The following is a 27,620-nucleotide window of genomic DNA, read 5'->3' as shown; positions in this document are numbered from 1 at the left end:
AAGCACACGTTTTTTTATGTTGTAATGTATTCTGCAGCACTACCTTTTGGATATTGGAGCAGTACTGTCCTGCTCATACTTACCAAAATATTGACCTTGGTTAGGTTTATGTGGAAATTAGATGTCAGGGGATCAGATTCCAGATTTCCCTCGAATTTGTTTCTGCCTCTGGTTAAAAATATTTCACTTTTTCTAAATTATAAGTAAGAAAACCTTTATGAAAACATCTTAATGCATTTAAAACACTGATTGTCTCGGATTTAATATTTTAGGTTTCAGCGCAGTAATGCACCTGTATTTTATATTCCCTGCCAGCAGCTTGTATTACGTAATGTAACTGTTGCCTTATTCCATAGCTGTTGTTATTTTGCCACCTTGTGGCCATCCACTATCATTTAGATAGTCCCTCTATGTAAACTGTTAGGTATGACTTAGCTGTGACTTAGCTTTACTTAGCTCAGAAGATTTAAGAACCTGAAAACAAAATAAAATCAAAATTATTCTTCCATATAGATATGCTGGAAAATGTTACTTTTTTATTGTGGCAGCATCTAATTAAGTAGGTGAGCCTTTTTTGTTAAGACTTTTATTTAGGCACTTCACACAAGCTGTGGAATGTACAAATCAAATACCACAAATTAAAAAGGTACTTTTCACATTCTTGCATCTGTAAACATTGTAAAGATAATACATTCTGACAGTAAATTCACATTGTACTGTATCCCCCTCAAAGGAGATATGTGAGAAAAATACCAAAACCTCGCTCAGAGTAGTGCACAGCATACAACAGCTACTAAACATTAGTGAAGCTAAATACAAAACTCTTACCCGGCCCCCATTACAGTAACAAAAAAGCAACATGCAGACGGTCTGTTCATGTGCTCTCATTTTAACCTGAACTGCATCTATTTATTTTCACATAATGTGTGTAAGAGGTAAGTAACATGTGGACGAAGCATCTAAATCTATTGAGCAGCACAAAAACACTTCTCTACTTCAAAGATCATTATTCAATTGTTAGCAGGCATGTGCACAGGCAGAATCAAATGTGTCTGCCTACAAGATGTAAACATCGTATTTTATGTATTATATAACATTTATTCATGGTTCTTGGCAATCACAAAAATAATATTTCTTCTCATTTATATTTTGTATCTTTAGGCCTAAATATCTGTGTACATGTATGTGTACATGCAAGGATAAGGCTGCTGTCGGGCTACTGTTTGTTAATAAATACAGAATGAGGTTTGAATGTGAAAGTTAAAGCTCAAGAGTCCATAACTTGTGGATGTGTGTACACCCTGTTGTCCTCTAGTCGAGCTGCACCTCACAATACTAAGGGTCCAACCTTTAAATCTGGCCCAGCCGGTGCTCACATCAGAAAGGGTTGGTGTCAATAAGGCTATATTTAAAGAAATACTCCACCAAAAATACATGTTGAGTAACCAACACTTATCTGTCTGTTGGCTTGTAAGATGCTATTTCCAAACAACAAATGTTCCAAAATATGGTTGATCACAACTTCCTCTGCCATGCGATAAGACACCAATAACCTGTATAATTGAGGAGTAAAATAAATATTTAGATGGGCACCTGAAGAGCGCAGACGCCTCTCGGCCATGATATATCGCGATATTAGCGAAAGCGAAAAATAACTTCTGAATCTGTCCCTTGATTTGGATCCGCTCCAAATTGTAATGGGTTTTCTTTGCTACATGCTACACTTCCACCGAGTTTCATGAATATCGGGCCAGTCGTTTTCTGTAATCATGCTGACAAACAGGCAAACAAACCAAACCAAACTGAAATCTATAAGCTCCTTGGCAAAAGATGTCAGCCTTTTATGATGGGTAGTCAAGCTTATCTTAAAGGCAAAGGGTTGCACTGGAGGAAAAACTTAAATGTTAAACAACTGAAAACACTGTAGTTACTTATAAATTGGGGATATATGAATATGGTGATTGTTCTAAAAGTGCGGGCATTGGAGTAAAGGACTATTCTGAGGCAAACATTACACTGGGTCCTTTCAGGCCTACAGGCAGTATGTGTTTAACGCTAGAAACAAACACTAGGTTGCCTTTAAGGAGTTAAATCTTGGACACAGTCTACACAGCAATCTCTAGTTTTCAGGATTGGCCGTTTGTTTACACAGGGATTTAACCACTTCATGTCCTGTTTGAGATCTGTTATCTCTGTCAGAGCATGGGAAAAATCTGCCTGCTCAAAATAATAAAAATAACCCTTTTTTTATTCCTGTATAAATGAAGCCGACTAGCCCGTCCCGTTCTGTGTCGTGAGGCTCTCCCAGGGGCATATGATCTCTTTGGCTCCCACTCCCCCCCGAAAGGCCGCCCGGCTCTCCTCTTCCTCATCCTCTGACTCTATGGGGTAGATACGGCACTCTGGGGGAATATCCACTTTAATCTGGAAAAAACTGTGCAGGGTGCAGAAAGGATTTTGTAAGACACGTCTGATATCCATTTTCAGTTAAAATACACTGCAGGCAGAAAGTATTAGATGCACTCCAGTACATTACATTTAATATGTTAAAATGAGTATGACGTTGAAGTGCAAACATTTAGCTTTAATTTGAGGGTGTTTACATTCACATTAGATAAACTGTGTAGAATTTGTACACCTTCTACTACCTAATTTTAAGAAAGGCAATGGACAATTTAACTATAAGTGGAAAGTAGATTCCACTAATAGTTACTTGTACTTTACTTGAGTAAAGTAAACTACTTTTCAGAGGCAAACTTTGCACTACATGTGCCTGGGAGCGTTATTTACTTTGCAGATCTAATAAGTGATGTTATATTATTAAAGGTTAGCTACACTGCAGTATAAGGTCATTACATTCAGCTCCATCTTTACCAAGTGATGAACACATTAATGCAACATTCTTTTGATCCGTAAAAGTAAAATACATTCATCTAAAATGGGTCATTCTGTATAATTTGATGCAAACCCTTTTAAACTGTACATTTACTTGAAATAACCATTTAATTCAGAACATTTTATTTTAACAGTGTGGTATTACCGTAGTAAAATATGTAAAATAGCCTACTCATGGCACTACTGAAGTTAAAATATAAGATAAATCCTCACCTTCTAATAGTGTTGTAGAGTTAATCAAATATCACTTTTTTTTCTCACACTCACTTTCCAATCCGTCGGGGTGGGGCCTGGCTAGGTTGGTCCGGGCTGATGGGCTGGATGCGGCTACTTGTCCCGGCTGCTGAGTGACATTTGGGCGACAGGCTGGCGAACATGGTGGCGGGGGTGCAGCCGCCCTTCAGCAGGCGACGCAGGGACAGAGCCATGCGAGACTTGGACACATTTCCACCCACCGGGGCTTGAGTCGCAGGTATCCCGTCACCCTCTGCTTCCTCCAACCGCCGCTCAGACACCGAGGTGCTGTCCAGGGCAACGCTGATGGGGGACGGACAGGCCGGGGTGTGGGCCAGGAAGGTGAGGGAGGGTGAGGCGGTGGCAGTGGGGTAGTCAGTGAAGCCGGAGTAGACAGCGAGGTGCGGGACGGGAGTGGTGAAGCGGCACAGCTGTGAGGTCAAAGGGCAACAGACACAAGTCAGACAGAGAATAAATGGCATTTTGGGAAACTTCCAGCAAGTGTTATACTTACTTAAACATCATGATGTTCAGAATAGGAAAAAACCAATAGGACAGAGAAATTATATGAAACAGTTTATGAAGACAAACAGGTAAACATGAGGTGGTTTGTGAATATTTTATTAGCTCATGACTGATGACAGAGAAAACAGATTGTAAGTAGAGAAGTGAGTGATATAATACATGAGTGGGGATGGATAATACGACATATGAGAAAACAACAGGACAGACAACAGTTACAGCTGGTATGGCTAGAAATGCAACAGATGGAAAGACATCTCAAAATAGCTGTTAAATGGAATTATGTCAGTAAATTCTCAACAGGATTTGAGTGTTTAAAGGATCAGTCGCCCCAAATCTAACCTCTTATAGCGGTTATATGTACGACAGGACATGAGGGGGGGGGGGGGGTATTAAGGAGGTAGATTTGTATTCATCATTTTGAGAATCATCCTTAAATGTTGAAAATAAAGTTGAAATATTGAGAATAAATCCAACCACTAGCATAAGAGCATATAGTGGTGATAGCCTAACTTTATTTTTGACATTTTTCTCAAAATGAAAAATGTAAACAAATCTTTCTCCTCTTATTTTTATTTCACGATGTGGGTAGTGAAATACCATGATAGTTAGGTGGGACATTTTGGGTGATCTAACCCTTTATAAAAAGCTTTATTAAAGTTTACTATTTGTGCTAACACTACTCTATTATGCATATTTAAAACTGTCTTTAAAGAAAATCAACTTAATGATGTACTTTCTTGAAGAAAATGTCTTTCTGCAGCACTAACACAAGAGCAACATCTGTCCGCTGTTTGTTTTGAGCAGGTAATGAAAAGAGTATCTTTCATCAAATACTACACATTAAGAGCAGTGGAGTAAACTAAGACAGTAGTATTCAGAACCTGGAGTGTTTATTTTAATGATACTTCTTTATAATTGAATAAAATCACTGATTGCTCATTTTTTAGGAGGACGAGGGGGCGCCTCCTTGCCCTGCTCGCTGAGTTTGCTCATGACCTGTGTGATGTCAATGTTGGCGGCCATCTTGGCCCTTTGCTCCTGCTCCATCTGCCGCAGGATGATGGGGCTGAGACTCGGCCGTCGCTTCTTAGAATTTTGCTCCAACTGGGCACCACTGGGAGAGGAAGTACAGAGATGGATGTGGTTTCAGAAAGCTACAGTGACACTTATACCAGGCTGAGAGATGAGAGACACTTCTAAGTCATCATTTGCATTAATGAATCACTGCCTTCTTCTCCCTTTGTGTTCCTAATCAGGCTGGTTCAAGGATTCATTTGGTTTTGTTGTCACTATAGCTACAGTGTAGTTTTGGCAATGGAAATCTTAAATCCTGGGCTCCTCCAACATAAATATATATAAGACGCAATACAATACAAATATAGTGCTAGAGAACAGAAATAAAACCGTGCAAGGAAATGTTGCAAGTGACCAATTTGCCAGTAAATGCATAAATAAGTATATAACTATATACATGTAAAATATACATGTATGTGTAAAATCGCAAAACATACAATAAGCTGAAAATAGAATGTCAAATTAAATAGTGTACAGTGGAATAAACGGTCGAGATAATCACATCAAAAGAATAATGCCTTAAAGATCTTATCCCAAATGAACTGCTTTAAGAACGGAGACTTACCTGAAACGGTGTTCATCAGGACAGATGGCCTTCTTCACCGTATCCTTAAACACCGGAGATTTTTGGTACCGGCCGTATGAGTCCTGGGAAATACAAACAAATTCATCATGAATCATCATTGACTACTTCAACGAACGATCGTGCCAACTACTGATGTGTTTCCTGACCTTCTTCATGAGCATGTAGATGTGGGTTTGGGCGGGGTCCAGGACGTATCTGTGTGGGTGTTTCAGACCTTTCACCGTGACTTCCATGGTCTTGCCGTCAATGTTGATCCACCGCGGTGCACCTCGTGCCAGGAATGTTCTGGGATCAGGAAAGTGGGAGAAACAGATACAAACCAAGCATCAGTGGACTGTAACCCAGTACATTTACTCAAGATCTGCATGTGAAATACACCTTTGAGGTACTTGTACTAATTCAATTCCAAAGAAATGTTAAGAAAAATAAATGAGATATTCAGTAAATCATATAAAACTGAGAAATGTTAAGAAAATCCTCACAACCGCAAAATCGATGGATTAGAATGAAATCATGAATAAGAGCGATAGATAAGATAAGATAGGACTTTGACCCGAAGGAAATTGTTGTGCAAGAGTTACAACGATACAATAAACACAGCAGCATAATAATACACTAACAGTGCAGTAAAACAAGCTAATTAAACAACTACAAAAAACATAGATGGTCAAATAATTAATATAAAAAACTTTAAAAAATAGATGATCAGTCGCCTCTTGTGCCTGCTTTATCAACGACTATCAAAACTCATATTCTACACAGAGAATTATTTAAGACATTACTTGTAGATATGCTCTGCTTTCTCTTTAATCGACGCAGCTTTGCCCCACTTTAGATCTTCGCAAGCTTCCCAGAATGCCAAGTTCTCACCTAAGGTGGTGCAGAAACGAAAACAATCAAAATGAAAACTATATTAGTCCCTTGGAATTGTTTCAATATTAACATTGTGTGACCAAAAATGGATCTACAGTGCAGGGATATGGCAATAATAAATATAAATCGTACCGCTGAATTCTTTCTTCAGGAAGAGTCTGAAGTCATCTCGTCCTCGGGTGTCCGACAGCAGCTCTGCGAAGCTGAACGTCCATCGCTCCACACGCATCTTAGTTGGTATTTCCACACTGTTACAATCACAAATAAAATCAACGTAAACTAACAAGTTATTCCAAATGTATGGTCCTCAGATGACTCACCAGGGCATGTTCAAGGTCCAGAACGTGACATCATCGGTGATCCAGGGGTTGCTGGGAAGACAATTGGAGAGGAAAGGGTCGTGGTTGTTGTAGGTGGCACAGTATTTCACCAATCTGCAAGAACAGAGGGAAATGTAGTGTTTTAATGCATCATGAACAGTAAATTAGAGCTATTGTTGGTGAGAAATGTTGTGGATCACACCACTAAATGTTGGCCAAATATGTGTGTAAGGCACAAGAGTGGGATGTGATTATTACGTTTATTCTGGTTTGTTTTGTGTTTGTATCTTTTAGTTTAAATGTATTTATTTTATGTTTGGTGAGCTTATCTCTATGTACAGGACTTTGGTCTGAAGGTTTTAAAGTGCTATATAAAAAAAGTTGGATTAGATTGGATTGGATGTGGCTCGTTTATGAGGTAAATTAGTGACCAGAGAAAGTGAAAAATGCATAACCAGCACAGGAAATGTATGTTTTGGGCTTGATTGTATTGATTGAAAGTTTTTGCTAATTATTAACATGCCCAAGACAAAAAGAAGAATCCCTAGCATTATATATTTACAGCGTGTACAAAAACTAGTTATTCAACTTTTGTATTTGTTTTTATTTTTCAGAAAAAGCTACAGTGGGATTTTAAGGGTTAACATTTCGGGAAATGTAAGGCAATGTTGCTACTTATGATCAAGACTGCAGTTTGTTTAAAAAATCCCTCTTGGGAACTCTAAAAAAATATATATTAATCATTCATTCTGTGGCAGGTTTTTTTCTTTACACAGAAACGTTGTCCTCTAAGGATATCAGAGTCCATTTTTTAAGATACACAAATGTTACAAATGTGAATAAATATCTTAAAGATATGAAGAACACCAACGGTAAATTCCATGATTATCTATTACAATGTATTTTCCTGCTGGCCATTTTCAATTATTAAAAACAACTGATTTTGAGGATTTTACAGTCTCCAATAATCCAATTTACAAAGTGCTTGTTACACGCCTTTAACATGATAGCATGATAACTCCAGCAACACAAACATTTCCCAACTTGGGATCAATAAAGTACCTATCTATCTATAAAAAGTCACTTAACACACAGATTCTGTCTCTATATAATCTGGGATCTATATCTTCTTCATCAGGTCAGTCAGTGGAGAGCTATTTTGAAACACACACAAAAACGCTTCTTATCATGTTGGGGAGGGAAAGTACAGAGGAACAGGAGAAAGACGGAAATGAGAAAAAGAAGAGGAGGGAGGTGAAGATGAAGTTTGGGAGAGGGATGGATGTGGTTTCAGAAAGCTACAGTGACACTTATACCAGGCTGAGAGATGAGAGACACTTCTAAGTCATCATTTGCATTAATGAATCACTGCCTTCTTCTCCCTTTGTGTTCCTAATCAGGCTGGTTCAAGGATTCATTTGGTTTTGTTGTCACTATAGCTACAGTGTAGTTTTGGCAATGAAAAATGTAGGTGCGATCGATCTAAAGAGACGGACGGGCTTGTCACAGACAGATTTAGTATATGAGGAGCAGCTTACGCGCCAATAGACACTGATGACTTCACTCTGGGCCTCATGATGGACTGCTGCGTAAAGATCATCTACAGTGAGGTGGAGGAGAGATGGCAGCTATAAACATGTCAGGAGAACAGTTCTCTCTCTATGGATCACTAGTGCTTAACACAACTGTTAGCGGAGAGGAAACAGGCTCACGGGACAAATGTTGGAAATGTCAGAGAAAGAGTCAATACAATACATCTCCACTCACAATTCTCTCGTAGAAGTCGGGTGTAACTGCCTAGGGAAGACAACATAGATGTTACATTAAATAAAACAGGTCATCCGCCAAACACACAATCTACAAAAATGTATGTATTTGGCTTTTTGAATGTTTGTGAACATGGTATCATTTTTTAAAAGGGCTTTTTAAATAGTTGACACTTGGTTTAATGGTTAAAAGGGTAAGCCATTGATTTAGCCTTGCAATCCTATAACTCAATAGCATTGTCAGAATCTCTGAGGAAAGTAAAAACAAGTAGCAAAACTCGATGGCAGAAGAATCTGCAGTAGGTCTTTTTTATTTCATTGATTCTTCTTCTTTGTCAACTACAGAACCCACAGTGCAAATTGACTGCCGAGAGTTCCTTCAGATATTTATCTGTGATGATAGTAGCAACACAGTTTTGTGTTTTTTAATCCATGGACTTCCCCTCACTACGGTTGGAATTAAGTTCGAGTTTTTGTAATTATGCGTCTCTTAGTTATTTATTGATAATAATTAATTTAACTTTTACAAAAAGTGTACAAACATTCTATAGACTCCTAAAGAAAACATTGCTGCGAAGATGAGGAAAGAAACATTGCAAAAGGTTTTTAATAAAATACTGTTACATTAAAGAGGCCCTATTGTGCTTTTTGGGGTTTCTCTTTCCTGTAGTGTGTGATTAGATAAGATAAAGATAAGATATACTTTATTGATCCCAAATTGGGAAATGTTTTAGTCACAGCAGCGTTAAAATCCAGGCATTGCACATAATTAGAAATGGAGAAGAAAATAAAACATCTCAAAAAAATGTAAGAAAACAGAACTAAAATGTAAAATAAATTGGTGAAAGAAAAAGCCAAAATTAGAAAATAAATTAGTAAAAAGACAAAAAAGTATAAACACAAAGGGAGCTGCTTGCAACAGCCTGCCACCTAATATGACTATTGGGTAGCGCTCCAACAAATTCTAAGTGATAGGCTAAAGGGCGGGACATCTCTAAGCGGTTGACCAATCACAACAGAGAAAGCCAACTAACCAATCAGAGCAGACTGGGCTCTGGTTTCAGACAGAGAGGGAAAAGAGGTGCTGCAGCACAGGCAGTATGAGACAAATAAAGAGCTTTTTGACTTCAAAAGATGTAAACATGTCACAGAAGAGCCACAAAACACATAGAGTACATGACACCTGAAAAAGAGCATAATAGGGCCCCTGTAAGTGTTTTGCTTAGGTTGTGAGAGAGAGTCAAGGTTAGGGAAAAGGAATGCAGTGTTTCAAGTACAAACATGGGGGGGGGGGGGGTGTGTGTGTGTGTGTGTGTGTGTGTGTGTGTGTGTGTGTGTGTGTGTGTGTGTGTGTGTGTGTGTGTGTGTGTGTGTGTGTGTGTGTGTGTGTGTGTGTGTGTGTGTGTGTGTGTGTGTGTGTGTGTGTGTGTGTGTGTGTGTGTGTGTTCATAACCAGTGCTCAAAACAAGTCTGAATCACAAAAAAAAGTCCTGCAGAAGAAAAGAGAAGAAAAGAAGAGGGGAAGGGTTAGTTTGAGTTAGATTAGTTAAATGATGGCAACAGCAGACATGGAAAGGAAAGAGGAGAGCAGCATTCTTTACTGCACCTGGATCCATGCATCAAAGCCTCTTACTGAATATAAGCTGATTGGCAGGAGTTATGTTCATGCAGGTCACAGAGAGACTCACCTGTTACCTCATCTGAGTTTGGATCTATTTGTCGATCCAGCCCATAGTCCATTCCACTCACTGTCCCCGGCTACACAGAAACAAATTAACAACAAATAAATGATATCACAATGTGTGTTAAACAAGGGCTCATTATTATAACAGATGGCTGTTTTATAAATGCTAATCACAGGATGCTAATGTGTCACACTTCCCCTGGCTGTCTGAGACAACAAGAGGCCAGTCACGTGTAAAATGTGATTTATGAAATTACTGTTGCACATGCATAACTTACAGTAATCGGTTGGTTTCCAGCTGAGGCTTTAAATATATATGACTTGTAATCAAATGTAACAGCAGGATGCCTCTCTGTACAGTATGTGAATGTCAAGTAGGAAAAAAAGTGTAACATACATCCTGATTTCTATGCAATTGAAACACCATTTAAGCTGTGTTGTTCCCCAAAATAAATGTATAATAAGTGCTCTTATCTAATAACGCATCTCAAGAAAAAGTGTTAACATCTAATACTTCCGTGTCTGTATCTGTAGAAAGATCTGCTAGGCTAAATACCTAAATAAGTTAGGTATTGGGCTAACTTAATTAAACACCAAATTAATGACAAAATAATTGCTACTTTGCCTGTCAGCAACCTCTCATATGGTAATTTAAGGAGCCAATTGGATCTTTGTTATGGTTAATTTGGCATTTAGTTAACAAAAGAGTCATGATTTAGTTTCAATGAAAACTGGAGTCCTTGCATTTGCTCCAAGTGTTCTTTAACATTCTGCGAAATACAGGCAAAGAGACTATAAAGTTAATTTATTTTAAATAAGTGCTGTGTTGGTGAAATTAAATATGCCAATGATAAGTTAACCGACATCATGACTCGCCACTACTCATGCTTCAATTTTGTTGTTTAAGTGCTTATTAAGTACAGTGCAAACAACCGAATTCTCATGGCCTTTTTATTATATGTTGCGTAAAATTACTTTGACAAAATACAGATGCATTCAGGAATATGCAACATATAAGCACAATTTCACTTAAATTATAAACGCCTTGGCCTCAGGATTACGTAATACAGCCAAATCATGTCAGCTGATGTTATAGTGGGATATTAAATTACTAAAAGCTCACTGACTCATGGGTAGAAGATAAGCCTCCTAGCCTAGTCAGTAATCATGAAACAGGGCAGATCTCAGACTCAGCGTGCCCCAAGCACAAGGTGCAAAACGCTGCGACACATTCCCATTACGCAGTGGGAAAAATTCATCAGCGGTGCCCTTTTCCTCTGACTGGACAAGTAATGATAATGAGGCATCATGGGTAGAGATAATGAGATACCCTAGGAAGTATAGAGGTCAAGGACAATTTCTTTCTAGACGTCTCAGTGTGTGTGTATTTGTGTGTATATTTGTGTGTGTGTGTGTGTGTGTGTGTGTGTGTGTGTGTGTGTGTGTGTGTGTGTGTGTGTGTGTGTGTGTGTGTGTGTGTGTGTGTGTGTGTGTGTGTGTGTGTGTGTGTGTGTGTGTGTGTCTTCACCGGAGGTCTGTGAACCACCCAGTAGGCTCTCTCCTGGCAGTCGAACACCACTCGGTCCGGTTTCTTCCTCTCCTTCGCAGCCCTTTTAAATCAAACACGAACGTTGAGCATCTTGATACTTTGTTTCTGAAAACTGAGTGACGTCTTTGAGTTTCTCACACACCTACCTGTACTGTTCTTTAGCTTGCATCACTATAAAATCCCATTTATGATTCATCCACTTGTGAAGACGGTTATAGTGTTCCTGATGGGGATATGAAATAACACATGAGGAAATGCCAGTGGGAAGAATAAATGACTCATTTACTGTCGTTCTCACCTGCTCGTGCATCTCCAGGATTCCTTTCTTACGTATGTTTCTTTTCGCCAGGTAGATTGCTTCAATGATTAAAAAGGAATGTGTAAGAGTTGGTAACAGGAGGTGAGATAAAATGTGTTTCTGTTTCACTCACCGTAATCTGTGTCCTCAACAGGCAACTGCTGTGTGGGCCAGAAGTACGGGGTCTGGAACGGACAAATGCCAGATATATTATTGTGATTTGTTTGTTATACAGACTAGAACCAACAGGAGGGGTTTAATTGTAAGTGCTTAGGAAACCAAAAGCAGACAAATGTGAGGTTTTAAATCGTAAAATTGAATATAGCAAACCCTTTTTTTGCTTCTGCCTCTTCTACCCTCTAATGGTAAACTCTTTAATTTGCCGAGCAGCAATTTCCACATTTTGTGAACTAAACTTTTACCAAAAATTGTAAGTAAAGTTTGAGAATTACCTCTGTTCTCAATTAAGCTTAATTGTTCTGTCTTTAATATCAATAAAGATAAGATATATTGTATCTAAAATATCAGTTTTGGCCTGATAGTCGGACAGGACCTCACTTTAGGCTCTTGGACATTGTGATATGGACTTTTGAGATTATTTTTTAATAGACTGTACAACTATTATCAAACAAAAATATTCAACAGATTAATCAATAATGGAAATAAAAATATACTGTGGTCAAACATAGACTTACTTACTTGTAGCATCAAATTAGTTATAGAGCACATTTAAAGCCAACAAATATTCACTAATGTGTGTTTTCATCAGCATTCAGCTTTGATTGACTAGATGAAATCCTAGTACTTTAACCAAATAGAAACTGCCCATTGGTTTGTATTTGAATGTATGAAAATAACATCATAACTGTATATATTATAGCATCAAAACAATAGTACCAAAATAAGTATTTTAAACTAGATTTAGAATGGATGTGCACAGCTTGACTTTTAGTTAAAAACGTTCGCTGTGGAGTTTTAAAAGAAATTGTGGAATTCACTTCTTTTCTCATAAGACAACAACTGCTGTGAATCCACTTGTGAATGCACGACATAAACAAAAACAGGCACCCACTTGTAAAAACATGTCAGTATTAGCAGTAGTTAAAAACTCTACAGTGCTGCTTTAAAATCAGAGACAAAGTGGCTGCACAATATAGCTTTGTTGGTTCGGAGGCTTATGTGTTTACCTGGAAGCGATAGAGGGACGCATCCGGTTTGATCACTAAGCGTTTGTGGTCTTGTAGAGGGTAGATGTATCCCAATGCTACCAGCATAGAGCCGAAGCTCCTGGCCTCTGACAACAGACAGAGAGACCAGCAGGAATTTAACATAAAAAACACACTTTTAGCTGGTACTCCATATACCTCATATGAATACAATCGATTGTGTCACATCTACCTTGAGTGTCTACTTGGAATCTGTCAACTAACCACGCAATGATGTCTTCACCTGGGAAAGAAAGGCAAATTATAAGGCAGAAAATATTCACCGGAAGCTCTGAGAGCAAACATCAAGGCATAAGTGTTTGTGTGTGTGGAGAGGTAGGTGGGCTTCTGAATGTCAGACCTCTGATACAACAACACCGACTTTATCTGTATATAGCCTGTCAGCCTCAGCTCTGTGGAGGAGGGAGCACAGCAAGAAACAACAAGGAGATGAGAGACAAGGAAAGAGGAGAGACCGGAAATAAAATGAGTAAAGGAGAAAAAGAGGGGGGGGGGGGATTAAGGAAAGCAATGAGGATAGGAAAAGAGGAGAGGGAATAAAAGGACAAGAAATAAAATGAAATGAAAGGAAATTAAATAGAGAGAAGGGAATGAAAGGAACGGAATAGAGATAATAGGAAGGGAAAGATAGGTTAGGGAAGAGGAGGGGAGTAAAAGAGAAAAGGAGAGGAAGGTGAGAGAGATGGGAGAACATGTGAGGATATAAAAGGACATGAAATTAGAAAAGAGAAGAAAAAAGGGAAAGAGAGCAAAGAAAGGAAGAGGAGAGAAGGAGAAACAGGAAATAAATGGGACGAGATAAGAGCTCTCCTCTTATCTCGTCCCATTTATTTCCTGTTTCTCCTTCTTTCTCCTTTTTTCACTACCCTCTCGGTAGTGAAAAAAGGACAGGAGAGGAAATGGGACATAAAAATAGCAAAGGAGGAGAATGGATAAAAATATAAGAGGAGAGACAGAAAAGTCAAGTCAAAAATGCAATGTAAAAAGAGGAGAAGCGGTTTTTCATGTTTTCATTCCTTCAGCTGCTGCCTGGAGTCAAAGCAAATGACGTAAAAGTCGAGGTTTCCTCCTCCTCCTCCTCCTCCTCCTCCTCCTCACTCTCTGTTTTTCTCTTGTTCCCATCTCTGTTACTTGCTCTTTTTCCTCTCTTCCGCTCAATCACCATCCTCCTCCTTCACCTCCTACTTTTCCTTCTCCCTCACTCGGGGGTTGTCATGGAGATTAAATCTGTAGCTCTTGAGTGTTGAGCCCGAAGCTCCGGTATCCTCCAGTGAGACTATGCAGGCACAATCAGCCGGCTGCTGAATAATACCAAGTATGTGCTGCTGCGTATGGGCAATCATCCTGAAGTAAGTGTGTGTGTGTGTGTGTGTGTGTGTGTGTGTGTGTGTGTGTGTGTGTGTGTGTGTGTGTGTGTGTGTGTGTGTGTGTGTGTGTGTGTGTGTGTGTGTGTGTGTGTGTGTGTGTGTGTGTGTGTGTGTGTGTGTGTGTGTGTGTGTGTGTGTGTGTGTGTGTGTGTGTGTGTGTGTGTGTGTGTGTGTGTGTGTGTGTGTGTGTCATTTACCAGTGATAGCGTGTGGTATTGTTGTGATCACCAGTCTCTGGGGCTGGGACTTCAGCCCTGTTTTGGGGTCCTGCATCTCCAGCAGCACCTTCTCCGACTGCAAATTAATATGATTTTATCATCATAGGGGTGACAGGATGTTACTACAACAACTGATTGTGAGTTGAGGGGGAAGGGGTCACCATGCCAACAGGTTGCTTTGACAACAGGTTGTGGGGGCAGCTGTTATGAGGAGAAAAATAGTATAGTAAATGCTGGAATTTGTGGGTAAAAAAGCAGGTTGGACGTGTTTCCGGCCGTTTAACACCGTTAAACCGTTTCGGCCCTTTGATAATGTATTAATATACAATAGCGTTTTTATGGGATCACTCTATTTATCAACATGATCGATGGTGGCAAATGTTGACACTGTTACTGACAACCATTTACTTTTTTGTTAAACAAAATGCTCACATTCTTTATGTGTTTAAGTTAGAGGATGTTTACATGTTTTGAAGATGCACCTTTGATAGGGGAAATTCCGTTTTCCACTCTTTTTTTATTTTTGGATTACATAAACAGTACAGGGCGAATACACACCCGCTTTGGAATACTGGTATAGTTGCTCAAATGCCTAATACAGATAAATCTGGAATTTGTTGCCTTGCTTAAGGGCACCTCGGCAGTGCCCAGGAGGTAAACTGGCCCCTCTCCAGCTATCAGACCACACTCCAGATGTATTTGTTCTGCTTGGGACTTGAAGTGGTGACCCATGGTTACGAAGCCAAGCCAAGTCCCTACAACCGCCCACTTACATGATTGTTATAAAATCATCATTAATTAGTAATCATCAAAACTCAGGCTGTTCAAACCGGGGGGGGAAAAGAAAGAAATGCTACATTAAAGCAATAGCCTACTTGATATTGAACATGTGAATTGTTTTCACATCTGAAAATGTACAGGGCACACATAGGAAATGTAAATGTCCGTCCCTTTGGCACCGGTCTATGACAAAATGAAGGCGATAATGATTATCATCTTCATAATCATCAACCCTGTTAACCTGTTTTCAGTTCAATAAAAGATTCAGAAAAATGGGATCTAATTGCCTCTCATTGATTTAAACCTCATACTAAAGCTTGCATGTAACTAATGCCTCTTATCACTCAACCTTGCTATTACAAAAACGACATTGCAATTAAGTCAGAACCTTTTACGCTGCAATTAAACAAGGGGAGCAGTGAGATGAGAGGCTTGTTTATGCCCTGATCGAATGGCTTTTGTTTGCCGTGTGTGGGAGGTTTGCTATGAGTCACTGCCCTCTAAACAATTTTTTTAAGTTATCATATCATCTGATCCCAAAGCTCCCACCGCTCTGATGAGAGCTGGAAAGCAAGAAATCATGCAGTAATTAATGTAATTTGTATGAGAGTGTGTCTGTGTGTGTGTCAGTGTGGGAGGCTGACTCCCGGGCCTGTTTGAAGTGGCTCAGTGCTTTGAAGTCATCCTGGAGAGGCTATAAGCCGCAGCCTGAGCCGGACAAAAGTGGGCTTTCATGGACTAAAAGCACAAAGTTCTCACTGAAATGAGTTAGCATTCCCCTGGAGAGCAGGACATTGTGAGTGCTGCATCTGGGATCAATAGACTAAGATAATATTCTAGTGAAAGAGCTTTTGTCTTAATTATTTCCTAGGCTCTTTTCCAAATATCAAAAAGTTAAGTTACTGTGCTTAATATGCAGCTTCTAAAGTGGATAAAATGTGAGATGATGAATGGATCCAGGCTCTGGCCACACTGTTGTTGTCCAATTCATGGATTAACTCCTCTCCAGTGGGTGGTTGGTGTAGATAAAGCACTGATACTTATCCAGGCTTAATGCTTATTAAAATGAGTGACCTTATCACTGTGAAAAGGTTTCAACAAAACACAGTGTAACATTTAGTGTGACAGGCTGATAGAGCGCTGAAACCAAGATGACATTTGTTTATTTTGATGTCTTGTCATTCTGCTGCATGCACTTTTTAATGCTTAGTTATTTTTTATATGTTTTTCCCACTTAATCTGAACAATTGCATTATGACAATTCAGATGTACATGCATAATAAAAACAGGACATATTTGATGTCTGTTACATTTTCTCGAAGCATGCCAAATGGCACCTGTAAGATTCCTGTAAGGAACTGTGGAGAATACAGATAGTTTTTCTAGTCTAATGCAGTTTATAAAAGAAAAGGCCAATATAGTCAGGATTAATAAGGATACATACTGCAGACCAGTAGTTCCCAAATATTGCGTTGAATAATTAATTTGGGGGACCTATGTATAGGTGCATTTGCAGATATATTCTACAAGACTGAACAGGGTTGTGTTCATCATCTTTGAAATAAAAGGGATAGCCTACCTTCTTGAGAGAAGCCATACGTGGCCGGTATCTCTGGCCATGGTCCTGGAGAGTGTTTCTAATGGTCATGGTGTCAGATGGTCACTCCTTCACAAACATATACAATGCTTCTGTCGTTTGTGCGACTTGTGTCGTGTGGGGATGCTGGAGAGGGGTTAGTGAAATGACAGAGACTGATGCTGCCTTCAAGTGTTCCGCAAAAGCTCCTGCTCAGAAGGTTGGAATTAGAAATGGTTTTTTTCGCATTAAAGTGGAAGTTGATATAAGTTTCTGTTCCTTATATGACATTTATTTGGTGGCAGTCACCTCATGAATGCGCCAAATACTCTTAACACTCACTACTGATAGAACATCGAGGGATTTCCAGTATTTATTTTCTATTTGCTGACCATTTGACGTGCGTTCAAGTACTATCTCTCATATTTCCAACAGTCTTTAAAGGCAGCATACCAAAGCGAGGGGAATCAACCAATCAGAGCGCTGCTTTTCTAATTACCAATATTCACCAGCAGATGACGACATGGTACCACCAGTGTTTTACAAATCTAGCGTTTTACAAGGTAAACTCTTGTATTTGTGAATATCCGAACACTTAAACTCACTCAAACACCATACACAGCGTCTAAGTTGAGTTTCACATGTCTGTATAGTAGAGAGTTTTAATGATAAACTCTGTGATAGTGTCGTTAAGTCCGCTAAAGCTAGTTATTCATACTTTAAATGACTTATTCCTACTTTAACCTCATGTAGTTATATTTGTGCTGGCCAACACGTTCTTTGAATAAAATGTCTTATTTGTTTGAGTAAAGAACACACACATAGCACTGCATAAACAGATTTAAGATTGGTGGTAAACTGTCAGCAGTACTACTTCCTGAGTTTAGGGAAGGGGCTTGGTCCCGTGCCTGCGCCCCGCGAACGCGCATCAAATTAGCATCGATGAAGTTTGTGCGAACATGGCGGATTTCCTGCCGACCAGGTCCGTGTTAAAAGTTTGTCTACCCGTCTGCCTGCTGAACGGGGGCGAGGTTGATCAGCTTCGAAAGTCCAAGGAGATCGATAGATGTCTCTCCCGGGAGAAAACGTACGTGAAGCGGCTGGTGAAGATCCTGCTGCTCGGCGCTGGCGAGAGCGGCAAGTCGACTTTCCTCAAACAAATGCGGATCATCCACGGCCAGGACTTCGACCATCAAGCCCAGGAGGATTTCAGAGCCACAATTTACAGCAATGTTATCAAAGGTAACCTCACTGCTAACCAAAGGTACATCAGGTGGCGAGATAAGCCGTGTTTCTGCGACTAAAGGCGGTTAAAATGGATGGGAAAGTTTCCACATCTGTTTAGCAGCGCTTGGTGAGAGGACATAAACAGTCTACATCTGCTGTCGGCACACCCATGAACCATTTTTCTGAATAAATATCACGGTTTTTGTAGAGTGTATAGCCGTGTAGCTACAACACAGTTAATTGTTTTTATCATAGCTTATACTTGCCAACAGTTTCAAATAGCCATCGGCAAGTTTTGTTGCTCAACAACTAACATGGATGTAGCTAATGGAGGGTAGAACCCACCACTGTGCTGTAAGGTGTTCCTGTTTTTCCACTCTTATGTATGTACAGGGAGTATTCTAAATAACAGGGACAACTTGCAATGCTAATGAATTCAGTGTAAACGAAACGACCTAAAATGCAGTTCTATAAGTAAATACCGCCCTGACTGTTTTAAAACAATGTTATTTGCAAAATGAAGTATTGCCTTAACTAGGACTTAACAATGTATCGACATTCTATTAAACGCAATATGGACGAGTCCAACATCTAATACAAATAGGGGGTGCAATGTTTAATGCAGAACATGTCAAAATATTGTTTGTATTTGTATTATTATTGACTTTGTGCTACAGAGACGCGCCAGCCTTCAATTGGTATTCTTAAAACGTAGAACAAATATTAGTTTGGTAATAATCTCGTAAAAACGATCATTAGATCTTTTTTTAAAACATTTTTGGTAGTAACTAAAAATAATTGTGCAAAAATGAAAACTTCCTCCAATCATTTCAATTGAATACTGAAATATTAGTAAAACAAATCATAAGTATTTTTGTTTTGAATAAAAATGTAATGTTTATATAAAAATCCTTTGCATGTTTGTTGGGTTCATTATTATTACTGTCACAGTTTCAAATACTGGGAAATCTGCATAAATACTTCTGATATAGTTTTGTGTTTCCCTTTTTTTTTATATTCTGCTAAATTACTCTCGTCAGACAAGGCCCGTTTTTAAGACACCTGTTATTTCTGTTCACCTGCCCTACTAGTCTCTCTTCCACTTTAGGTTTCATTCACATGTGGCCTGGTAAATTCTAACATAGGGGCCTCTCTTCACTTCCTCTCCAGGTATACGTGTGTTGGTGGACGCCCGCGAGAAGCTGCACATCCCGTGGGGTGACACTGACAACCAGAAGCATGGAGAAAGTGTGATGGCATTCGACACCCGGTCGGCCAAGATGGCCATCGGTCAGCTGGAGACGTCCGTCTTCTTGCGGTACTTGCCAGCCATCAAAGCTCTGTGGGCCGACTCGGGTATACAGTACGCCTATGATCGTCGAAGGGAGTTTCAGCTGGTAGGTGACACGCTGATGTAGCTTTGCTGAAACTTAGCCATGGTCTGCATTTTGTATTTAATGTGGCTTTTTACAAAGGCTGTGGTGGGAATAGAAAGTGAAACTGGTTTTCTTCTTTATTCATCCTCCCTTTCCTTTCCTCTCTCCCTGAGTAGTACTTGCTCTGCTTCTCTCTCTTGAGCTGCAGACATGTGATTGACTCAGCTTCCTGTTTATACCTCTCCCCACTCCTTATGTCTTGGCTGTCATAATGCATGTTTTAACACACTTGACATTTTCCCCATAAATAACATCTGTTGTCGCCAATACGTTCACGTGTCCTTAATGGCACCTCCCTGTGCTCTTATTTGGCCTTACATTACTTTCACAACCTGCTTCCATTTTTTTTAAGAAACTACATTTATTTCATTGTATGTGAGCAGTCAGGTCATGTGATGAACCTTCCACGCTATCTCCAGCACTTGAGGAGAACTTCTCCAAGTTGCTGTCAGTAATGCGACACATGCAGAAAATCTACATTTTCCTGTCAGTTGCCTAAGGCTGAACAATTCTCAATGGCGTTTTGTTAGCAGTCTCACACACAGCTTGTTTTGCAGACAGAAGGGGGAATAAGAGTGATCAGAGCTGGAATGTTGATCTGTAGTTAAACAGCTTTATGCTTACAAAAAGAGCCCCGGCTCTCCCCACTCAGCGTTATACACATCTAGTTACACAAGTACAAGGACACGTGTTCTGTGTGCACGTAGGACTTATTTTCAATCATATTTGGGAAAATAAATATTTAAAAGTGACATACAGCTCCACAGGCATTTTTTACAATGGGGAAACAAAAAGTCTATACCGGTAATTCATTTTAGAAACTTGAAGTTCCATTTAAAATCAAAAAACAATTTTTGACCGTGACTGTGAGGGAGTGCGGTTGTCTTTCGTTCGGGAGGTTGAGGGTGCGATGCCAGCCCTTGCTGCCAACATGTTGCTCCCGATGGCATGGCACACGGTGTGTGAATGTGTGTTAATGTTAACCTGAGCAAATGGCCCTGTATGAATGGGTGAATGAGTGGGGTCGTCAAGACTGGATAAAGCGCTTTATAAATGCAGCTATTACCATTTTGTAGTCTATTATTAAGAAAAATGTCTCCTTAATAAACAAGAATCTTAATATTTTTGGAGGTTTGGACAAAACAAATATCCTCAGGGTGTCCATGGGGTCCTCAAAAGTATTAAAAGTTGATGAAAACAATTTAGCGAAAATTAAGGCTATTAAAAAGTATTAAACGGCGTTTTCCAAGGTATTACATTTTGTAGCTTGTTTTTAATAAGTATATCAATTCAAATTCAAATATATCAACCAAAGAGGTTGTATTCTAAAGTCTGCCTGAATGTAATCATTGTGTGTGTGTAGTGTGATTCTGTGTAGTTTATTTATGGCATCCCGTTGGATTTGACGTCATCTGAACAGGACATCGCACGCGCACTGCTTGATAGCGCGCGAAGGTCCGTTTACGCCGGTTGTTAAACATCGTTATGGGGAAATGCAAGTTTGCGTCCAAATGGTTGGAAGATAAGGAGGAAGGACAATCAATACCTTATATAGTCAATGTGAGGTAAAGTGTGTCGCCAATGTAACCGGTTAAAACTCAAAGTGGTGATGAGGTCTTAAAATGTATAAAGGGTCTTAAAAAAGGTCTTAAAAGGAATTACATTTGACTTCAGGATTCCTGCATACACCCTGCCCTCCTTCCTTTGAAGAAAACACATTCCAAACTATTTTCTGAATTTTTCCCAGACCAATGTCTCATCAATTATCATAACAAATAGTTACCATATAAAGTGAAGATGATATTGTTGTATAAAACATTGATATTCGGTCTTAATTAAAACTCAAATCTGAGCGCATCACTCTCCCATTCAGACGCTGGAGACCCAGAGGCAGCAGCTGAAGACTTGCTGTGTGGCAAGATATTTACATGTTCCCAGCCCTTGTTTGCGAGGGCTAATTTGTTTTTCTGCCAGCAGATAGAACCCATTGTGTTTTGACCAGGCCTTTTTTAAGTATTTGCATCACAAATCACACGTGCCCCCAGGCTCGCTTGTTAATTATCATGGAAAACGCATGCACAGGCTGAAACTCACATATCCTCCTCGCTTTGCTGAGTACAAAGTTCACAGAGCTGCTCTTTAGAACCACCCATAAACATTTGCCTCGTTTTTTTTAATATATATAAATCTAGCAACACATGCTTGTGAAAAAAGTGACTACGATTCAAATGACACGCTGACATTGCTAGGCATTCTTATGTTTCAGTTTTGCTTTCTCAGCGCTCTTGTCTAAACTGCAGGCGTGGTCATGCTTTCAAATGAACAGAAACTGAGTGATTTGCTCTACTTGTTTCCTTTCTCATTTTTATTTTATATTATCGGACTGATTTATGACTATTTCAAAACCACCTGTCCTCGTCAGATTTGAGCTTTTTAACTCGTGTCAAAGCCTGAAATGTTGCAAGAATCAGAATTGATCCTAACAGAACTCTTCTTTCTTTCAGCGTTAGCGTAGCACCACGCCACTCTGCTCCTTCCTCTTGTAATCCTAGCCCTGCACACACTTTGCATGCGTGCGCGCGCACACACAGGTTTTTCTGGTCAGGTTAGTTTTTTAAAAGATCAGAAGGTTAGTACAGGAGCTTTCAGGAGGGGAATGGCTGGTGCTAAAACTGACTATTACAACATAAATAATCACTATTTCTGATAACATTTGAATTTTAGAGCACGGGTGTTTGTTTACTGCGTCACTAATGCAAAATACATGCAAAACAATCCCCTGATGATGCGTGGTGGCATAATGGAGACGTTGTAGGTCACAGGAGATATGGCCAGGAAAATCTGCTATGCTTTTTGCAGATTTTTGGTTTATGTTGAGGAAACACATACACTCACACACAGATAAAGGAATGCATCCCAGTCTTGGCAGCCTCATGCCTGGGCTTGCACTAATTGCGCATGAACAGTGTAAGAAAAAAACACACACACACACACACACACACACACAAACACACACAGTGATGCTTCCATCACTTTCAAGGACATAACAGGACTGACATTAATTTCCTCTGGACTTACTCTTACCTTAACCAGAACCCTGCCCTAAGTCTTAACACTCAAATCTACCGTGGTGGGGAATTACATTTTGTCCCCAAAAGGAAGCCCGGTCCCCACAATGTGACTGAGTAAACGGATTCATGTCCCCACAACATGAGTCATACACGGCCACACATGCAGATGTAGCCACACTTCAGTACACATCAAAGACATGCTTGCAACGTGTGTCTACTGCAATACCAAAAACTTGGCATCCTGCTTTGGCTTCTGTGTGTGTGTGTGTGTGTGTGTGTGTGTGTGTGTGTGTGTGTGTGTGTGTGTGTGTGTGTGTGTGTGTGTGTGTGTGTGTGTGTGTGTGTGTGTGTGTGTGTGTGTGTGTGTGTGTGTGTGTGTGTGTGTGTGTGTGTGTGTGTGTGTGTGTGTGTGTGTGTGTGTGTGTGTGTGTGTGTGTGTGTGTGTGATTCTGCTTCTACAACACGTCATTTATTGAATGCAATAGTTATAGTTGGTATGTTAACTGTGCTGTTTATGATTTTAAAAGAACTGAATCTAATAATTGGTGTAGAATTAACAGAAATTCCTCCTGTGTCCTGTCGCAGGGTGAGTCAGTGAAGTATTTCTTGGATAATCTGGATAAGCTTGGCGAGCCGGTAAGTTGTTTCTTTCTGCACTGATTGTTATATTCAGACGTGTACAATTTAAGGGTAGATTACGACAAAGATAACGCAGACATTTAGCCAAAGATGCTACAGTTAGATGGACAGTACATATGCTTATCTGGATCCAGCATACATTTAGTTAATGATATTGCTTAATGTTATATCCTGCTGGGAAATGGGGACGGCATATTGATACCAATACCAGGGAAATTCCTTGATACTTGATACCCACTTCAACACTACAGTAAACAATAAATGTGTCTACTGTCAAGATACACTCCTTTATTCCTGTTTGCAGACGTATTAACAGGTCATAAACTGCTCTCTAATATCTGCATTATATTGCTCTTTTTAGTTTTATTTCCCTCCAATTGCTGCCCAAAATCAACATTTTGAAGAAGCTAAAATAAGGATTTTCTTTAGCAAATATTCACCTTATATTATAAGTTTTCATAAAATGTTACCTCAGGATGTGAAGTAATGTTCTATAAAAAAAGATCTTCTGATTTAAAGTCTTAGAAATGAAATACAAAACAAAAATGTCTCTACTTTTAGTTGTTATACGTCTAATTCTTCTTAGTGCACTAGCACAATTTTTGTTTTCATCGTGAGATGTTATATATAAATAAATAAATACATGATATACATGCTGGTATTCATTGGTGTGTTTTCTCCCCTGCAGGACTATCTCCCCACTCAGCAGGACATCCTGCTGGCTCGTAAACCCACCAAGGGAATCCACGAGTATGACTTTGAGATCAAGAGCGTTCCCTTCAAGATGGTGGACGTGGGTGGGCAGCGGTCAGAGCGTAGGCGCTGGTTCGAGTGTTTCGACTCGGTCACCTCCATCCTCTTCCTCGTCTCCTCCTCTGAATACGACCAGGTGAAGAAAAAAAAAACACACCACTGTTTTCAAAGGCTGGCCATGGCATCTTTGGTACACAAGCAAGCACACACACTGATAGCCTGATAAGTGAAACATGAATGAGTTTGTTCAGGCAGATAATGTGTAGTGACTTTTTGATAAGTCTTTGTTTATATACCCACTCGTATTCGGTTGAGCTGTTGTGATTCATACAAGTGTAAATGTTAGTGTAAATCAGATTCAGTAAATGATTTATTGTGTTGGCCGTTGTATAGTAAGGTTGCACAAACTCTCAGCTTGATGTGAAGCTCAGTTTTAGGGGGATGGTGCAGTCGTGGGGAAACACAAGAAATAAACACAGGAAAACATTTTTGCAATTTATTTATCTTTTCTTTGTAGCAGTACTGTTTTTGACATCTATTTTGAAAAATGTATGCATTAAAGATGTGCTCTTTCTTTTCAAGGTGTGACCTATGTTAGAGGAGATAAGGAGATAAGTTTGAGCCATTGAAAACGATATATTAGTCAATCTACATCTTTTGCAATAAACGCATAGGAAACATTCTTTGATTGAATTTCTTAAATGTGTTTATTATTCACTTCAATCAGCTTTATTGTCCCCTGAAAGCAATTCTGTCGTAGCATAAAAGCAAAGTGTGGCTAGCTATAAGTCGGGGATAGTTTAGCTTCTTCTGGTTTTTTTCTGCCAGAGAATCCTCGCAGCCAATCAGTTTAACTACTTAATAACATAATAATAATAATAATAAATAAACAGTACTATCTGTATAATTGTATTCAACCCCACCGTTGCCGTTTACAGGTGCTGATGGAGGACAGGCAGACCAACCGGCTGCGTGAATCACTAGACATCTTCGAGACCATCGTCAACAACCGCGTCTTCATCAGCGTCTCCATCATCCTCTTCCTCAACAAGACAGACCTGCTGGAGGAGAAGGTGAAGAGCGTTGTGCTCAAGGACTACTTTCCCGAGTACACTGGGCAGGAGCACAACCTGCCGGACGTCCAGGCGTTCATGGTGGAGTGCTTCCGGGCCAAGAGACGCGACGCCACCGTGAAGCCCCTGTACCACCACTTCACCACGGCCATCAACACGGAGAACATCAGGCTGGTGTTCCGGGACGTCAAGGACACCATCCTGCACGACAACCTCAAGCAGCTCATGCTCCAATGACCCCTGTCAACCTGTGAAAAAATAGACAAACCCGCCCTGTGCTCCTCCTCGACGGGCACTCGGGAGAGACCAGCCTCAGAAAAATCCGATAGACGTCAGCGTTCTTCTTCAGCCGTTTTTATATTAGTTTTTACTCTCCTCTTCGAAGAGTTAGCCTTCTTGTTAGTTTGGTATGGGAACGAGTCAGTAGGGCAGACTGTCTGTGGTTATAAGCATGCCGATTAGATAACATCTGATCTTGTGCTGCTTCATTTGGAGAGTCTCTCCTCTGGCCTGAGCGCTGCCTTCCAGCACAAAGATTCGCTGCGGCTTTTCTACTAACAAGGTGCCGGTGATGGTGCCAGCGCCTGGATGTGGAAACTTTGAACAAAGCGGGCACATGGCCTCTCAACCAGATACACAACCTGCCAAACAACAAATACAAGAACGAATATTTAAACATGTATGCAAATGACAGTTAGATGGTCAAAATGCATCAAGCTCAGCTGTCCCTATGTTATAATGCCAGTCTGTGTCCAAGCACTGAATTTAAACTATTCCAAAATCAGTCCATTATTTCTGCCGCAACCTCCAGTACTGCATCTTGGACATTGTTTCAAAGCCCCTATAGTTTGTAGAAGGGTTTGCCAACTGATCAGGAGACTGCAAAACTGTCCTTTTTATTTTCAACATATTTCAGCATTCTTCTCCCGTCCCAGTCATTACTTATCCAGGCCTGAGATCAGCAGGCTAAACGTGCCGTCACAGGGCCATTTTTGCAGAGAGAAGGACACATTTTTTTTATGGTGAAAGCGGCTCAGAACGGTTCAATATTTGATGTTGGAAATGGCTCCAGCACTGGCACCTTGTCTTGAAAAATGCTATAAAATGACCACAAGACTGAACCTTTCCATATAATGTCTTCTGTAGACCTAATCACTGTTATATCCTGCATTTGTGCCTCAATAGAGTTAAAAGCCAATCCTAGCTGCCTTTGACGGATAATTAAGACGCAAGTTTTCATGTCCTTCTGTTTTTTAGTTGTTTAGGACAACATTACCTTAAATGGCACATTAGGCAGGTGTGTCAGCAAGTGAACATGCAGTCCACTGTTTTCTCAGGTTTGAATCAGAACCAGCGTTTAATGCTGATGTTGTTGTTGGTGAACTAACTGAATAATTGAATCTTTATCTGGGTGGCAGAGCGGTGAGACTCGGCCAGTTCTGAGTACAGTTAGCTGGGTGGTTGTTGGTACTGTATCCTCAAGGCTTTGACCCCTGAATGTTGACCCAGAATCCCCCCTTTTCTCTCCTTATTTTCTTTCCATCTCCGATTAGATGCCTTGTAAAGGGACAGACCTCCCCTGTTTTCCTGGATGATAAATGTCTGTTAATAGATGTACAGAGATTTGCTCTAGATTTTATGATAATACTGTAACCAACATTGTAATAGTAAGGTGTAACTGACAGAGTTGTGTCTCAAGTCATCTTTGTTAAAAACCTTGAAGATTTGATTATATGCCACAAGCCATTTTGTCTCATTTAGAAGTCCCCTTTAAAAAACATTTTTGAATTTGTTATTAGAGTTGAATACTTAGGTCAAGTCTATTCTGTAGGGAGCCAGTGTTTTTTATTAAAATGTTTTTTTCCTGCCAAATCACCCTATGCTTTAACATCAACAGTGTCTAGTTTTTTCTCCCAGAATAAAGCTGCTGTGAGCTTTAGTTTGCTTCCAGTTCTGGCTTTGTATATACTGTAATCTGTTGCCATGTAAATAATATTCAGGTTTATCTCTGTATATGTAAATGGTTGTAGAAATTGAGTATTCTTTTCCATTCTGAATGTGTTTCAAATGACTGCTTTTCCAATGAAGATGACCTTTTTATGATTTAGATGTATTTTTGTGTAATCTTTTTTCCTCACCTTAAAATTCATCCCTGTGCCAAGTCTCATGCCACTCTAACCCTATCAATAAAATACACTTTTCTAATGAGAGTGGGGTGGTTTTTTTCCGCTTAATTTTGTATAGTTAAGTATTAACATATATATATATATATCGTCTTTTTACAACTACTGTTATTTTATCTTAAAGGTCCCCTATTATACTGTTTTTATATAATATATAATAGGTCTCAGATATTTACAAAACATGTCTCTGAAATGTTTAGCTTGAAATACCCAACAGATGTAGCAATGTAGCATCCCATAAAACCCTCTGTTTCAAAAGCGCTGAGT

At 39.7% G+C, this 27,620-nt stretch overlaps 2 protein-coding genes across 2 annotated transcripts; one reads left to right on the top strand and one right to left on the bottom strand.

The window, feature by feature from the left end:
• Window positions 1-551: 551 nt before the first annotated feature.
• Window positions 552-17,141, bottom strand: LOC307025413 (regulator of G-protein signaling 9-like). The gene is made up of 19 exons (XM_079660055.1): window positions 16,975-17,141; window positions 14,595-14,691; window positions 13,203-13,253; window positions 12,992-13,098; window positions 11,938-11,989; window positions 11,805-11,863; window positions 11,653-11,729; window positions 11,486-11,567; window positions 9,969-10,031; window positions 8,275-8,304; window positions 8,046-8,107; window positions 6,508-6,621; window positions 6,320-6,435; window positions 6,097-6,184; window positions 5,461-5,599; window positions 5,294-5,376; window positions 4,651-4,768; window positions 3,163-3,560; window positions 552-2,434 (listed from the first exon to the last, which is right to left on the bottom strand). The coding sequence occupies exons 1-19, from the start codon at window positions 17,041-17,043 to the stop codon at window positions 2,272-2,274; spliced, it is 1,968 nt and encodes a 655-aa protein (XP_079516181.1). The 5' UTR covers window positions 17,044-17,141; the 3' UTR covers window positions 552-2,271.
• A 368-nt stretch (window positions 17,142-17,509) lies between these two features.
• On the top strand, window positions 17,510-27,380 carry LOC307025414 (guanine nucleotide-binding protein subunit alpha-13-like). The gene is made up of 5 exons (XM_079660056.1): window positions 17,510-18,213; window positions 19,369-19,595; window positions 23,291-23,341; window positions 24,033-24,233; window positions 25,036-27,380. The coding sequence occupies exons 1-5, from the start codon at window positions 17,931-17,933 to the stop codon at window positions 25,405-25,407; spliced, it is 1,134 nt and encodes a 377-aa protein (XP_079516182.1). The 5' UTR covers window positions 17,510-17,930; the 3' UTR covers window positions 25,408-27,380.
• Window positions 27,381-27,620: the final 240 nt, after the last annotated feature.

This window comes from Notothenia rossii (genome assembly GCF_949606895.1).
Source record: "Notothenia rossii genome assembly, chromosome: 11".
In the NCBI taxonomy this organism is placed as follows: domain Eukaryota; kingdom Metazoa; phylum Chordata; class Actinopteri; order Perciformes; family Nototheniidae; genus Notothenia; species Notothenia rossii.
This window is presented reverse-complemented; position numbering and strand designations above follow the sequence as displayed.